Here is a 17068-nt window from a genome sequence, read left to right as displayed (position 1 = left end):
TTTGGTTTTAAATGTTTAAATGATTAAGTTTGTTTCGATATAGTCTTGTTCCGGTTTATGTATTTTTCGACACTCCGATGTATTTTTTAGAGTATTTTAGAGTACTGTCGTTTATGGAGGCCAATATCAGCCGTTTGGGTGGAGCCCTCCTGCTTGCGCCGCTGGACAACGAGCAGGGGAAGGGAGCCATTGTGGCGAGCAGGTCGCAGGGCCACGAAGGGAAACACTTCAGGTGGCTGTGCAGTGCGCAGCAAGGAGGAGCCGTGTTGCGTCACACTGCCCACAAGGTAAACTGTTTACTTCACTGATTAGCGGGAGAAATTACAGATCGGTGGGCAGGAGGGATACAGTGTTGAAAATCGGGAGTCTCCTGCCTAATTCGAGAAAGTTGGCAAGTATGTGGTAGTCTTTGATTAAGTTTCATACCTTCAGACTTCTATCTTTGACGACTTCCTCGACATTCAGCTCGGACTGCATGAGCTTTAGCTGGAAGAATAAAGATGAATTAGCATATCCTAATCAGAAACCATGGATATGTGCTAGATTAGATAGAGTGGAAGATTAAAACAAGTACTTTGGTCTGCTCCTTCCTGAGCCGTTTGATGAGAGCTATGTCGGCATTGTTCTTCAGTCTTGCCTCCCGCAGTTGCCCTACAACCTCGGATGTGTGCGTGATGCATGCCTTGATGGCTTTGTCCCGGCTGAGATGGGCCTCTATCATCTGTGTTTCAAGAACATTTGTTAGGGTTGATAGATTAGTTTGATCCTATGCTTATGTTGGAATGTAACCTGTAATAATTAACCAAATGTGTCCTGTCTTAACAAAAGTAGTAGAACAAAGTACCGTTTTTTTTCCATGTATAATGCGCGAAATTTAACTAATTTATTGTCCTAAAATCTTGGGTGCGTATTATACATGGGTACAACAATTTTTGAAATTAATCTCCCTCGAAATAAAACTTGAAATCACCTTTCTTCTTGTTTGTTGTCAATCGCGCAGCGCATTCAGCCGTCCTGCCCAACACACTTAGTCAGTAAAATTCATAATTGACGACACATCGTTTGATGCGATGGTGCAATCCTTGATGGTGTGTTATTGTCAAATATTGTTTGTTTTATATATCACACGGATATCATACGGAGGCCGCCATGACAGTATGCGCAGAACGGATGCGCAAGACACGTCAATCGCGCATCTCATTCAGCCATCCTGCCCAACACACTTAGTCAGTAAAATTCATGATTGACGACACATCGTTTGATGGGATGATGCAATCCTTGATGGTGTGTTATTGTCAAATATTGTTTGTTTTTTAATCTCCATTGCAGACCCCATATATAATATGGAGGCCGCCATTACAGATGCGCAGAACGGATGCGCAAGACACGTCAGCTGTATAAAGAGCGAGAGTTCAGTTTTCTTCCTATTAGTTTCAATTCACAGTTTAATTAGCAGTTTCAATCAGCAAATAACAAAATGCGTATTACAGGTAATATTTTATTTCACAACACTTTGCCTTGTTCCTTTCTTCTCTGCTGTTCACTTCAAACACGCTCCATATGAACACAATGCTCTCGTATTAGACGTTTGCTCGATCACCTGCTCGTTTGCTGTCACAATGTACCTTACACAAATCCGAAACATTTGTTGCGGCTCTGAGTCACGACGAGGGGCAAGTTTTGGTTTCCAAGGGTGTTTTTATTCCTCTTCAACTTCTCTCGCATACAGAGCCGCCTTTTTCACATGTCCGCACGTCACTTTCCTCTCTTTTCATTTTAACCTGTCCTAACCGATCGCGGTGGTGCCTTTATGGGCAGTCGGAGAAATCAACGGCAACAAAACAAATACATCCAGCCTAGTTAAGAAATCACCAGAAAGATCACCATGACAATTGTGAATAATAAATAAATAATTATTATGTATATTATATATATTATTATTATAATAATAAATAATTGTGTTAAATAACTGGAACATCACTCAAATATTGGTGATCCCGTTGAGAATCTCACATATTTCTTCGCTATCGAGTTTGCTACTGCATGCGCAGTGATACTGACCGGCAGAATAACATCCGGTTGTTCCCAAAGATGATCTTTTTTCTGAAATAATTTTACGTTTACGGACTTAAGTAACCCGGCCGGGTCATACCAAAGACTATAAAAATGGGACCCATTGCCTCCCTGCTTGGCGCTCAGCATTAAGGGTTGGAATTGGGGGGTTAGATCACCAAATGATTCCCGAGCGCGGCGCCGCTGCTGCTCACTGCTCCCCTCTCCCCCAGGGGATGGATCAAAATCACACGGGGATGGGTCAAATGCAGAGGACAAATTTCACCACACCCAGACGTGTGTGTGACGATCATTGGTACTTTAAAAAAAAAAAAAAGTCAAAATTTGGGTGCGTATTATACAGGCTTTTTTCCAGCATCGACATGCCATTTTTAGGGTGCGTATTATACATGGGGGCGCATTATACATGGAAAAAAACGGTACTAAGATCTTTTGAACTGATTGACCAGCTGCAGAGGAAGCAATCAAAGTTGTTCTGTTTACACAACGTCGTAGAACACCGCTGCTATGCTTTGACCAGAGGCCAGGGGCTTCAACCCCATCCTGTCCACTCTCACCCCCACCCTGTTTCTCTCAATAAAAATGCTCTTGCAAGAGGCCTGAGTCCGACTTCGTTTGATCATCGCTGTATGCACAGTGACGAACGAGCTCTCCACTTGCAAGTGTTCAAAAGGCATACTGTCTCCCGTGTGGTTCTTGCAAAGTAAGTTCGAGTGAGCACCACTCTAACATTTTGGTGCCGTGACCCGGATCCCTCACATACCCACTGCTGGTGGACGGAGGACGACGTGCTGCATTGTCGACAAGCCAGCGTCCATTAGGAGGACCTGGAAAAGAAAGACCTGGGAAGAAAATTCTTCGCTGGGCCAGCATCTTAGGTCTGCCTTCGTCTGACAACAGTGGATTGACGGGATCCGGAAGTGCAACGAACCAGGGGACAAGTACCGTTTTTTTCCGTGTATAATGCGCCCCCATGTATAATACGCACCCTAACAATGGCATGTTGATGCTGGAAAAAAGCCTGTACCCATGTATAATACGCACCCAATTTTTTTAAATTTTTTTAATTTTAATTTTTTTTAAGTCCCAATGATCGTCACACACGCAGGGAGGCAATGGGTCCCATTTTTATAGTCTTTGGCATGGTCTTAACTAGGCTGGATGTATTTTTTTTTGTTGCCGTTGATTTCTCCGACTGCCCGTAAAGGCACCACCGCGATCAGATGAAAAGAGAGGAAAGTGACGTGCGGACATGTGAAAAAGGCGGCTCTGTATGGGAGAGACGTTGAAGAGGAATAAAAACACCCTTGGAAACCAATACTTGCCCCTCGTCGTGACTCGGAGCCGCAACAAATGTTTCGGATTTGTGTAGGGTACATTGTGACAGCAAACGAGCAGGTGATCGAGCAAGCGTCTGATACGAGAGCATTGCGTTCGTATGGAGCGTGTTTGAAGTGAACAGCAGAGACGAAAGGAACAAGGCAAAGTGTTGTGAAATAAAATATTACCTGTAATACGCATTTTGTTATTTGCTGATTGTATTAAACTATCACATTCATTGTCAGTCAAGAAGAGAAGAGGACTATTATCCCTTCTTTGACGAAATGACCAGAGCACAGTACAAACACACTATTGTTCTTTCGGTATTTATTCAACCCACATTCTTTCACAACATGACAAGAAGAGAACAATACATAAATCAATACTCGTACCAGTACCATGATTTTCTTAAAAAAAAAAAAATTAAAAAAATAAATAAATAAAAATAAAAATTTAAAAAAAATTGTACCCATGTATAATGCGCACCCCAGATTTTAGGACAATAAATTAGTTACATTTTGCGTATTATACACGGAAAAAAACGGTAAGTAAAAGCCCTAAAGTAAAGTTGTGGTGAAACGCGTAAAAGTAAAAGTGCACAGGAAAATATACAAGTAAATAGGCAGGACAGAAGATCTTAAGTCTTGTGGAAGGAGGGGGTGTTGGAGAGTCCCCCTCCGGATGAAGTGGCTCTTTTGGAGCAGTGGTTCTCGAACTGTTTTATATATTTTTGTAAAATCTCACGTACCCACTAGAGCAGTGGTCCCCAACCACCGGGCCGCGGACCGGTACCGGTCCGTTGGTCACTTGGTACCGGGCCGCGGAGCCGCACAGGAAAAAAAAAAGAAAAAAAAATTTTTTTTTTTTTTTCATTGACGATCAATTCATTCAGGTTAAGACGCTCGTCCCGGTCACGTGACATGTTTCCCCAGTCGAGCCCGCAAAGCTAGCAAAAATGAGTAAGAATTTATTTTGAAAAATATAAAAAATTTGCCCAATTACATCTGTCGGTGCATCTGAAAAATAAGGACTCTTGACACAGGGCGCTCGTCTCGGTCACGTGACATGTCACCACAGTCAAGCCCGCGAGGCAAGCAAAAATGAGCAAGAAACAGAGAAGTTTGGAAAGCTTCTTTGGAAAGGGAAAAACGTCCAATGAGGACACTGAAGAAGAAGAGGCTACGACTTCTAAGAAAAGGAAAGCTGCATTTAAAAGAACATTTCTGGAGTCCTACTTAAAATATGGATTTATCGCCACAGGTGACTCTGACGCGCCAAGTGCACTCCGCATATGTGGCGAAAGGCTAGCTAACGAGGCAATGAAGCCTTCAAACCTGCTTCGGCACATGGAGACCAAGCATCCTGCATTTAAAGACAAACCTTAACCACTTCGCGTGCCATTGTCTCCGATTACGCCTAGATGGGAACGGCTCATTTCTGAGAAAAGAGCTCGGTGCTCCCACTAATTCAACGTTTTATTTTTATGTGGTTTATATTTGTTTTTATGCCAGTCGTATCATTTTATTTCATCCTATTTATATATATAAATATTTAAATAATAAATATATAAATATATTTATTTATATAAAGGCCGGTCCGCGAAAATATTTCTGACACGTAACCGGTCCGTGGTGCAAAAAAGGTTGGGGACCACTGCACTAGAGTACCTCCGTGTACCCCCATTTCACAACCACTGTTCTAAAAAGTACTACTTCGCGTTGGCAGGGCTGGGTAACAGGACTGTTGTCTTTAGTTCCCAGGGAAGGAGGGAGTGTTGTAGAGTCCCCCTCCGGATGAAGCAGCTCTTTTTTTACAGAGGACTTCGCGTAGGCAGGGATAAAAAACTTGTGTGGGTGAGAGAGTGACTGGTAGGATAAATGGACTAAAGAGCAGTACTAGCAAATAACACAGGCAAGAAATTTGTTGAAAGGTCAATTTAAACCTGCATTGAGGATCCTCAAAGAAAAAAAACTTGAAAAAAAATTGTCAAAACTAAAATACCAAATTAAGATGGGAAATAAAAACGGTAAATCTCTAGCTCTTGAAGGAGATGAGAAGTACATGACGAGTAGATTTTCTAATTGTATGCAATACATGCTGAAGTGGAAGAAAAAGTATGCAGTACAGGGAAAGTTGAAAGTTGAAATGTGGAACGTAGTGGTAGAACTTTTGGAGGAGAGTGTGGCTAGGAAGCCAAAAGGATTGAGAAAGGAAAGAAAAGAGAGAGAATAGAAATGTGCTGGAGTGTGGTTGAAACTTCACAAGAGAGAAGAGAACAAATTCAAGAGACAAAACATAGAAAGATGAAAAATTATGAGGTCACAAGTGTTTGTCAGACCAGAACACAATAAGGCCCCAGTGCGCAGGCGCAAGGCCGCAGCTCAAGGCGTGGCTCAAGCAAAGGGGCAAGAGGAGCTTCCGCTCCTATGCAAATCATGTATCGAAATCTAGAAGACCTGAAGCCTCCCCCATATGACAGCAAAACATGTCATTGTCAGATTATTAGAACATTTTCTAGATTATTAGAACTCCTGTACATACAAGACATATGACAATGCTGATTGTATGCCCAATGACAAATGACCAGGGATCAAATTATGTGTGCACACTAAAGTTAAAATTTGCGAATCAAGTGGTAAAGAAATGCAAATTGCTTCTAAAAGATAAATAAAGAATTAGAATGTGCTGTCCTCGCATGCGTGGGCGGGACCGGCTTCATGATCCACTGCAGGAAATGGCCAGCCTGTGACAAATCATTGGTGCCGGGCCCCCACCTTTCGTGCGCGAGAGCTGTGCATGTGTGTGCCTATGTGTTAAAATGATGAAATTGGCTAAACTTTTAGTGCAAAGAAATTTGCTAGACTTTGGTCTATCTAATTTGCACCGTAAAACAGAAACAACTTTGAAAAATAAAAATGAGAGGAAAAGAGAGAAATCTGTTTGCGGGCAGAAACTGATCCACACTAGCGCATATTAATGTCGAGCCCTCATGAGAAATTCGTAGAAAAAAAAAAAAGACAGAACATGCTTTCAGGAATTGGAAGAAGCAAAATTGTGAATTTAAGACATTGCAATGCTACATTTAATAGGAATAATTGATTGGTTGTGTTATAACATGATACAAAGTTTGTATCATGTTATAACACAACCAAACCAGGGCTGTGGACTCGGACTCGGGGACTCGGACTCGGTCGGACTCGGTCATTTTTGCCGGACTCGGACTCGGTGCTGATTTTGACCGAGTCCACCGAGTCCGACAATAAAAAAAATACGTTCAATTTTATTTTCATCATGCTGCTGAGAATGCGCGTAGGAATACTGTCCACAGCCCTGCTTACGATCAAGTTTGAAAAATAACTTGACAGCATTGAGCGCCGCCGGCGTTTGTCGGCCGCCACCTCGCCAACCGGTCAAACGCGCATGCGCGTGAGGGGAAATCCCGCAAAGGAGGACGGACAAACAGAGCGATTGGTTTTGCTGGCTTTTTAATGAATGGCGACTGTGACTACGGGGGCCCATTAGGTCCAGAAAAGCTGACAAGACGCTTGCCAAAATGGCAAGGAAAAAATGCACAGCTAAACGAATATATGACGATGAACACAGGACGTTTTTAACAGAGTTAAAGTTGTTTTTTGTTGAACGCTATGGTAAGCCATTCTGCCTGATATGTCGGACGTCATTGGCGCATTTAAAAGCTTCAAATGGTCAGCGCCACTTCAGCTCACTTCATGCCAATATCGATAAGGACTTTGCAAAAGGGACTGAATTTCGCAAGCACAAGTTTGGAGACTTTGAAAAATAGGTACAGTTTTTCAAAAAAATTACGAAGCACTCAGAGACTGTCACACTTGCATTGTTTCAACTGGCTTGGAACATTGCACGGGCTAAAAAGCCATACAATGAAGTGGAGTTCGTTAAAATATGCCTCAGTGACGTTATTGAATTTTATTTTCATCATGCTGCTGAGAATGCGCGTAGGAATACTGTCCACAGCCCTGCTTGCTTGTTATGAAGACAAATTTAGTTGTTGCGTGCGCGCCCGCGCCTGCCTGCCTGCGTGCGTGCACGTACAAGACCCACAATGCCCCGCGCGCAGCCAAGATGGAAGAACCCGGCAGTAGCGAGAGAACAATGTTTTGCCTCTAGATTTGGGGGGGAAACGGAGCGTAAGTTACGATCAATGCGGCCACGTTGAGTTGCGCTTAGGCTAATGTTTACATTATGTACCAATGTCAAGGACGATTATGTCACCCAGCTTATATCATTGATGGGTTTCGATAGTTGTGGGGTCGTCACTAATTATTTGTGTTTAGATAAATGTCTGAGCTATAATGGTGTAATTAATGATTAAAACTTGAAAGTATCTGTTTATTGTATTCGTTTATATGTTTAATAAAGACAAAGCCATCACAAAACTGTTGTAATTATTTAGATTTTGATCTAAATTAGCCTTGAATAAAGACTAAGCAGTCACATGAATTAACAGGAAAAAATGGACAGCCGGACTTGGACTCGGACTCGTGGTCAAGAGGCCGGACTCGGACTCGGCGCAAAAATCGGACCGAGTCCACAGCCCTAATACAAACTTCTATATGTAAATTAAATCCGAGAGATTGAGTTCTTTAAATTTAAGAACAAAGAAAAAATTCAGATTAATTTGCCAGCAGTTTTTTGTGTTGAGTTTTTTTTCTTTTTGATTGGTGGATTGTTCTATCAGGAACCTTAGGTAAAATTAGGATAAGGATCATGAGTTGAGTATGATATATGAATGTTGTGTGGAGAACTTGGATAAATTGAGACCAATGTGATGGAAAGACTCCTGAATGAAAGGAAAATACAGGTTGAATTGTTGAAGTTGTTGGGGACTACTATGGAAAATTAGTAGAGCGACTTTGGAGAAAGAGTGATTTTGAGTACCGTAATTTTCGGACTATAAGTCGCTCCGGAGTATAAGTCGCACTAGCCATAAAATGCCCAAAAATGTGAAAAAAAACATATATAAGTCGCTCCGGAGTATAAATCGCATTTTGGGGGGCAATTTATTCGACAAAATCCAACACCAAGAACAGACATGAACGAGCAACAACAGGCTAAACGATACGGTATGCTAACGTGACAAACACAAACGAGGAGCTGAGAACGGGCCTGACGTAACATTCAGTTATTTAAAAAAAACTATTACATAAATAACACGTTTATAAAACCATCTGTGTCACTCCAATTCATTAAATCATGTGCCGCGCCGCAGTTCAAATTATTCCACAGGCCCATACAACGATATATAAACTATATTTTAAATAACTATCACATAAACAACAATATTATCAAACCATTTGTGTCACTCCAAATCATTAAATCCATCGATCAAATTTCTCGTCTTTTATCGAGCGTCCTTTGTCAACAATGCCGTGTGCCGCGCCGCAGTTCAAATTATTCCACAGGCCCATACAACGATATATAAACTATATTTCAAATAACTATTACATAAACAACAATATTATCAAACCATTTGTGTCACTCCAAATCATTAAATCCATCCATCAAATTTCTCGTCCTTCATGTCATCCTGGTGACAGAGGACATGTCCAGAGGATATGGCGCTTTAAATTGTTAATTACTTTATTTGATTTTTTCTCTCTATTTTTCATGTTTTGAATATGTTCAAGATAAAGATATCAAAGCATGTGAAGTGATCAACTATACTAAAAATAACATGTGAAGTGGTCAACTATACTTGTAAGTGATGTGTTAATGATCAAGTAAAAATTTGTGAAAAAAAACATATATAAGTCGCTCCTGAGTATAAGTCGCCCCCCCACCCAAACTATGAAAAAAACCGCGACTTATAGTCCGAAAATTACGGTAAGTTAAATGCTAAGAAAAAAAAAAGTTGCTTTTGGATTGATAATTAACTAGAGATAGAAACTGGAGAACCAGTGACACATGCAGAAGATGTGTGAACTGGGAAATTGAGAAGCGTTTTGGAAAGAAAGTCAAATTAAATGATGATAGAATTATATATAGTAAAGAACATCCAAAAAGTTTGACAAGGTGTGAGGTATGGGCGTTGCCAAGCCTCAGAAGGGGGGAGGGAATAAGACAGATAGTGAAAGATAGTAATAATACAACACTTTACGACATGGATTCTCTAATACACAGGTGTCAAAGTCAAGGCCCGGGGGCCAGATACGGCCCGCCACATCATTTTATGTGGCCCGCGAAGACAAATTGTGCATCAAATTTGTGTGTCATTACTAGAATTGCAAATTGTCTTCACTTTTAATATGTTTTTTCTAAAATATTTGACCAGTTTTTACTCGTCTGAGTTATTTGTCAGTTTGTTTTGTAGCTTTTATTGTATGTAATATGAGGTGCTCATACATTTATTTGGGTTGACAGTCATAATGGCCCTCCGAAAGAAGCTATGACGACAATACGGCCCGCGAAAAAAATGAGTTTGACACCCCTGCTCTAATACATTTGGCGTCATACCATTAAGTTAAAATGTTCTCAAGCTTTTCAAACTTTTGCTTGAAGCAATCGGAAGATGATTGAAAAGTGACTAAATAAGCTATGAGGAAGTGGTGTAGCTGTTAAGGACACGCGCTTATGCGCTTCCCTGGCTAATCAACACTTGTTTGAATGAAAAGGAGGAAGGGGAATTGGCTGGGCTTCCTGAAAAACTGTGGACAAAGGGCCCATCTGATGTAGGACTTTTAACGTCCATTACCCCAGTACAAATCCAACCAAGATCAGAGAATCTCCTTTAAAACAGGAGGCAATAAATGGGATAGCCCCTGTCATAAATCGTCTTTGGTTAGGAGGAATCATTAGGAAGTGCTCAAACTCTTCCCGCAAACACTCCTATTTGCCCAGTTCAAAAGGGCAATAAAATTGACTACAAGAGTTGCAAAAAACAGACGAAGAACAGTCCTTGGCAGAGAGCATGATCAGAGCACTCAAACTGAAAGATGTGTCAAATGCAAATTTACTGCCGCCTGATCTTTCTTCCCCACAGGTCAACAACCGCTCCAAGCCAGGAGACTGGCTGACTACCTGACATAAAGGTAGTTGACTCGACCTACGTGTGTGAGAAGACGTTCAGCCACATGAACGTCAACAAAGCCCGTCACAGATCTAGGTTAACGGACCGACACCTCGGCTCTATCCTAAGAATTACCACAACAAATTTTACTCCAGACTATGATGCACTAGCAAAAAAGGGAAACCAACAATACTATTGATTTCTTACTTTATTTAGATGTATTCTTTCACTGATTCTTCAAGATGATGTATTTGGTCAGAATGTTTGCCGTTGGATGTGATTTCGCCTCATTAGATAAACATATTTTATAAATCTGACCTGCAGGGGCTGAAGTGATGGAAAATGTTATTCATCATAACAGTGTCGTATTTAATAAGAATCACTGTTTTTTGGTGAAATATTTTTTTAATGCTGTTAATAAATGCATTTGTTTTCAAAAAGCTTTTTTTAATATCCATGCTTTACTATCTACTAAAAGTAAAAACCTTTTACGCAATGACCTTTACATGTCATTTATATTACTTCACACAAACACTACATCCATCTGCTCCTGGTTCGGCCCCCCGGTCAAAATTTAGAACCCAATTCGGCCCGCAAGTCAAAAAGTTTGCCCACCGCTGGTCTATGGGCTTGTCTGAATAGACCAATTGACAATGTCGACCGAGGAAAAAGATGGTCACATGATGAGAACTTTGAGGACTGGTCCTGGGACCCCAGAAACCCACACGGAACCAACACTTGGTACCTGTGTGTGATGTTCACTGTGAGATCCCACACACAGGAGGGATGCTATGTGTGTTCCAAACCCCCCCTTCCTCCACGCAAGTTCACCTGGAGGTCAGAACAATGACTGTCACTGAAACGAAACGCATAACCTCTGTGGGAGGGGTTGGATTTCAACACCGTGCTGTCACAGTCAGTGATGCTACCCCTCCCGTCCTGGACTCACAGAAAATAATAATAATTAATAATAATTCATTAAATTTGTATAGCGCTTTTCAAAAACCCAAAGACGCTTACAGGGAACAAGGCAAAGACATACATGAGGGGAGGGGGACGGGGAGGAAACAATCGGGTAAACTTAAGAAGAGGAAACCAGTTATGGGTAGGGGAGGTCATGAGCTTGGGAGAAGAGGTAAGTTTTTAGACGGGACTTAAATATGGGGAGTGTGGGTGAGTCACAGACAGACTGGGGGAGAGAGTTCCAGAGTCGGGGTGATGTGCAGGAAAAGGCTCTGTCACCGAAGGATTTGAGTTTGGATTTTGGGACTGTCAGACGTGAAGTATTGGAGGATCGGAGGGGACGGTTGGGGCAGTAGGGGACAAGGAGGTCGGATAGGTAAGTGGGAGCCAGGTGGTGAAGGGCTTTGAAGGTGAGGAGGAGTATCTTGAAGATGATACGCTCCTTCATGGGGAGCCAGTGAAGAGAGTGGAGAACAGGAGTGATGTGTTCACGGGACCGGGTGTGGGTAAGGAGGCGGGCAGCAGAGTTTTGGACTAGTTGAAGTCTAGTCAAGTCAAGTCAAGTCAAGTTTATTTGTATAGCCCTAAATCACAAGCAGTCTCAAAGGGCTTCACATAGACAAAAATTGACAATTATTCTCAAAGCATCCCCTGATCTTAAGCTCCCAAAAGGGCAAGGAATGGAGTGAGTGAGCAGTGATTCCAGTGAGAAGGGAGTTGCAGTAATCAAGCCGGGATGAGATGAAGGCGTGGATGAGAGATTCAGCGGCAGGGAGAGAAAGGCATGCCGGATTTTAGCGATGCGTCGGAGGTGGAAGTAGGAGGTCTTGACAACTGAGCTAACATGAGGTTGGAAGGACAGTGTGGGGTCAAAAATAACGCCAAGATTGCGTGCCAGAGGGGAGGGAGTGATGTTTGAGGAGTCAATGGTGAGTGTGATGAATCCAGTTTTGTTAAGGGAGGATTTAGTGCCTATGAGGAGGAGCTCTGTTTTGTCACTGTTGAGTTTGAGAAAGTTGTGGGTCAGCCATGCTTTTATTGTAGAGATGCAGGTTTCAAAATGAGTGAGGGAAGGGTTACGGGTTGGTGTCGTACGTATATAGATCTGGGTGTCATCAGCGTAGCAGTGGAAGTCCAGATTGAGTTTGCGGATGACAGTACCAAGGGGAAAGAGGTAACAGATGAATAGGAGGGGGCCAAGAACTGAGCCTTGGGGGACCCCTTGTGTAACTGGGGAGAGGATGGATGTGTGACCGGAGAGAGAGATGAACTGGTTTCTGTTGGTGAGGTAGGAGGTGAGCCAGTCGAGTGCAGTGCCCTCAACAACTAGTTGGCGCAGCCTTTGGAGGAGGATGGAATGGTTCACAGTGTCAAAGGCTGCGCTAAGGTCAAGTAGTAGTAGGATGTTGAGGGCACCAGAGTCTGCAGAAATGAGGAGATCGTTGGTGACTTTGACTAGAGCTGTTTCAGTGCTGTGAAGTGGGCGGAATCCGGACTGGAAGGGTTCATAGAGGTTGTTGGACTGGAGATGGGTGTGGAGTTGGGCGGAGACAATGCGTTCAAGGGTTTTGGAAAGGAATGAAAGGTTGGAGATGTGACGGTAGTTGGAGAGGTTGAGTGGGTCCAAGGTGGGCTTTTTGAGGATGGGGGTGATGGCTGCAAGTTTATAGACAGTGGGAAAGTGGCCAAGGAATAAAGACTGATTAAAAAGGGTGGTGAGGTGGGGGAGGAGGACAGGGAGGCAGGCCTTAGTTAAGGTCGTTGGAAGAGGGTCGAGAGAGCAGGTGGTTGTCTTGGATGAGGTAATGATGTCTAGGATAGTGGAGAAGTCGACAAGGGAGAAGGCAGTGAGAGAGGGGAAGGGCGGGAGGTCAGGAAGGGGGGGCAGGAGGGCAGGGGAGGTGGGGGAGGAGGAGTTATTGATGGTGTCGGTCAGAGAACTGTTGATTTGGGCGATTTTGTTGTTAAAGTTGACAAGGAAGGAGTTACAGAGGGCGGGTGAGGAGGGTGGCTTGGTGACCGGTGGCTGGAGCAATTTGTTGACGGTGGAGAACAGTATGCGGGGGTTTTGGTTGGTGTTATTAATGAGAGATGAGAAGTAAGCAGATTTGGCAGCAAGAAGAGCATCACGATAGGAGGAGATGTGTTGTTTAAAGGTTTCGGCATGGACGGTGAGGCGGGTTCTTTTGTAGAGGCGTTCGAGTTGACGGCCAGTTTGTTTCATGGTGCGGAGTTCCGGTGTGTACCAAGGGGCAGAGTTAGTGAATGTAACAGAGGAAGTTTTCCAGGGGGCTAGGGAATCAAGGGAGTCAGAAAGGATGTTGTTGAGCGTGGTGGCAAGGTCATCAGGGGAGGAAGAAGTGGGGTCGGAAGGAAGAGCAGAGGATAAGAGCTGGCAAAGCGTGATTGGGTTTACAGTCTTGATGTTGCGGTAGGAGATGGTGCGTTTTGTGGATTTATGAGGCGAGGGTAGAGGGGCAGAGAAGAGGATGCAGAGATGATCTGACAGTGGAAAGGTGAGAGGACGGGGGTTGGATGTGAGTGGAAAGGAGGAGCATACTATATCCAGGGTGTGGCCTTTGTTGTGGGTGGGGAAGTTGATGTGCTGGGTGAGATGAAAGCAGTCCAGAAGGGAGATGAAGTCAGACGTCAGTGGAGCAGTTGGCTGGTCGATGTGGATGTTGAAGTCACCGATTAGTAGGAGGCGATAGGAGACTGAGGATACGATGGTGAGAAGTTCAGAGAGTTCAGAGAGAAAAGACGGATGAGACTTGGGGGGGCGGTAGATAAGAACAGCAGTAGTAGAGTTGGGGAGGGAAAAAGCGAGACATTCAAAGGATGAAATAGATGGGAGGTTGAGGTCCAATTCAGTGATGGATAGGGACCGCTTATGGAGGACAGCAATACCACCTCCTCGCCCAGAGAGGCGGGGTTTGGCGATGTAGCTGTAATTAGACGGAGTGGCTTGGTTGAGAGAAAAATAGTCCAGGGGCTGTTGCCATGTTTCACAGAGAAGGAGCAGATCCAAATTATTGTCCAATATTAGTTCGAAAATAGCTAGTGATTTGTTGGAGAGGGAGCGACAGTTCAGCAGTGCGACGGAGATGGATGAAGGAGCGGGGGTGAGGGAGTGGAGATTGTTGAAGTTGACAGTACGGAAGGTGGGGGTGACGGGGGGGCGAGAGTTAGTCCAGAAAGAGGGGATGGGTGAGCCATCAGGGAAATGTCGTTTAAAAGATAGTCCGGAGCTACGGTGGATGTAGCGGCGACGGCGGAGGATCCCAGCCTTGCTGGCAGCTGAGGCAGCAGCAGCGGGGAGACGGTGATTATTGTTGAAGTGATGAAGATCAGCAGCAGTGTAGACAAATGGACGAGAAGTTAGTGGAATGGAAGCCCGGAGTAGCAGAAGTGATAGTTCATGCAGGAGATGCGACGTCACAGCAGCAGGGAATAATCCAGATAAAATGGTAGAAATGGCTGGTAGCTGGTTAACTAGAAGTTGGTAGGCAGTGAAATGCATGGAAGCAGCAGTGGACCGAGTCGTGATGTTGGTGGAGTGGGTGGTGGTGTTGGTCAATCCCGACTGTACCCGTGCAAACGGCACGCCCCAGTGTGTCATGGCGGCACACAGCCGAGCCACGACCGGCGAGCTCGCAGCGAGCGGGTGCTCCCCCCGAGGACGCCGGCCAAGTGGCCAGCAAGTTGGGTTGGAGCCGTTTGCCGAGCCAAGAGCAAGCAGCTACAGGCTCAGAGCCGGGAGGTAGGAGGGTCCGGTTGTGGGTTGGCTAGCTGGCTAGCGTAGCTCGTAGTCAGAGGGAGCGGGATCGGAGAGGTGCGAGCAGAGCTCCAGAGATACGCGGTGGGCAGGAGAAAAGGCGAGAAAAATAAAACAAAAAACGGGCACACTTAAAACGGGAAACACAAAACAGACAGGGGACAAACAAATAGCGGACACGGTTCGGGGTAGAAGCGGCAGTCAACAGTCCAGACGCGAGCGTTGCTCTAACCCGGAAGACAAGAAAAGGGGGCGGGACATGAGGTTGTCATGAGAAAAGAACCTGTGATCGAACTCTTTTGGACAATGTGACTGTTGAAGGACGATAGATGCCACAAGTGGCCTAAACAAAAAGGCTACCTGGAATGGACTACATGTGTTTCATCCAAGAAAATTAAACCCATAAATGCGTTAACAACTGCTCTCCAGGAGGAAACTGGATAGGAGCTTTGGACATCACCGCTGAGTGCCAGGATAGGAGAGCCATTTCAAGGCGTCAGGGCTCTCCTACCAACATGGCTGCACCATCGGACGGGACCTACTTCATTCAGAATGGCTCGTGGCTTTGTGGTCATAAGAGTTGTCCAATGCTGCCCGCCAACTGGACACGAGTGTGTGCACCAGTGTGAGTGACCGACCACACCTACAGGATACAACATCATCAGCTGACGACAGCATACAACTCTTCTGGACGTAGACGCAGGACTGTTGCTTTGAACCACATTACCCCGTCTGGGGTGCGAATGTCCCTGACAGCCACAAAGTGTGGTCCGTTGGAGACAAATTCATTCATGCGCGTTTTCCTTGGATCGGAGTTGGAAAACACTCTTCATCAAGACACTCTACTATCGTTTCCAATCTCTCTCCCTGCAGGTCAATGATGGACAAAACAGAGAGATTCAGGCGATTAGACTGATGGTCTTGCAAAACAGGTTGATTCTGGACTTGATGACTGCAGAGCAAGGTGGCGTGTGCCACATCATTGGGACTTCCTGTTGCACATACATTCCAGGAGTTATTGACGCTCACATCAACGACGCCGTGAACTCACTGAAAAATTTACAGCAGGTCAGAGGATAAAATCCCACATCAATGGGATTTCTTTTCATGGCTATTCTCTGGCGCTTGGTGGCAACTGCTGCTGAAACTTGTGACTCCTATACTTGTTGTGCTGGTATTGTTGTGCTCATTTAAGACCTGTGTTATCTCATGTTTGAAGTCAGCTGTATCAAGATCTGTCTTCTACCGTAGCTGAAGTGCAAATACAACATCTCAGGAATGTCGAATGTGATGATTTTAATGCGCTGCGAAAATTGCGATAATGCTGATTAGCTGAACATGTTTTACAGAAACTTGATGATTTGACCGTCGAAAATGCCTCGCAAGTGATGGATACGATGATGTACTGTTTCTGTTTATTTTATTTTTTAATTTCTATCTTCATTATATTTTCTTGCTTATGTTAGATTGATTGGGGTGGCATAATCATATGATAAACAGGAGGGATATGTTAGGGTTGACAAATGTGTGCTCATTTAAGACCTGTGTTATCTCGTGTTTGAAGTCAGCTGTATCAAGATCTGTGTCTTCTACTGTCGCTGAAGTGCGAATACAGCATCTCAGGCATGTTGAATGTGATGATTTTAATGCGCTGCGGACAGAAGATTGCGATAATGCTGATTGGCTGAACGTTTTCCAGAGAAACTTGATGATTTGACCGTCGAAAATGCCTCACAAGTGATAAATACAATGATGTTTCTGTGTTTTTATTTTTATTATTCTATCTTCATTATATTTTCTTGCTTAAGTTTGTTAATCGGGGTGACATAATCATATGATAAACAGGAAGGATATGTTAGGGTTGATAGATTAGTTTGATCCTATGCTAATGT

At 43.9% G+C, this 17068-nt stretch overlaps 1 protein-coding gene across 2 annotated transcripts in view; it reads right to left on the bottom strand.

The window, feature by feature from the left end:
* The window catches only part of ccdc58 (coiled-coil domain containing 58), a 107314-nt gene that overhangs the window by 36201 nt on the left and 54045 nt on the right, over positions 1-17068 (bottom strand). For both annotated transcript variants that reach the window (XM_037277508.1, XM_037277507.1), the window contains exons 3-4: positions 575-721; positions 427-486 (exon numbers count right to left, since the gene is read on the bottom strand). In XM_037277508.1, the coding sequence (XP_037133403.1) occupies positions 427-486; positions 575-721 (207 nt within the window). The remainder of the gene's footprint in view (positions 1-426; positions 487-574; positions 722-17068) is intronic.

Source organism: Syngnathus acus, chromosome 19, assembly GCF_901709675.1.
Source record: "Syngnathus acus chromosome 19, fSynAcu1.2, whole genome shotgun sequence".
NCBI lineage: Eukaryota > Metazoa > Chordata > Actinopteri > Syngnathiformes > Syngnathidae > Syngnathus > Syngnathus acus.
The sequence above is the reverse complement of the archived record's forward strand: the minus strand, read 5'-3'. Positions and strand labels throughout refer to the sequence as shown.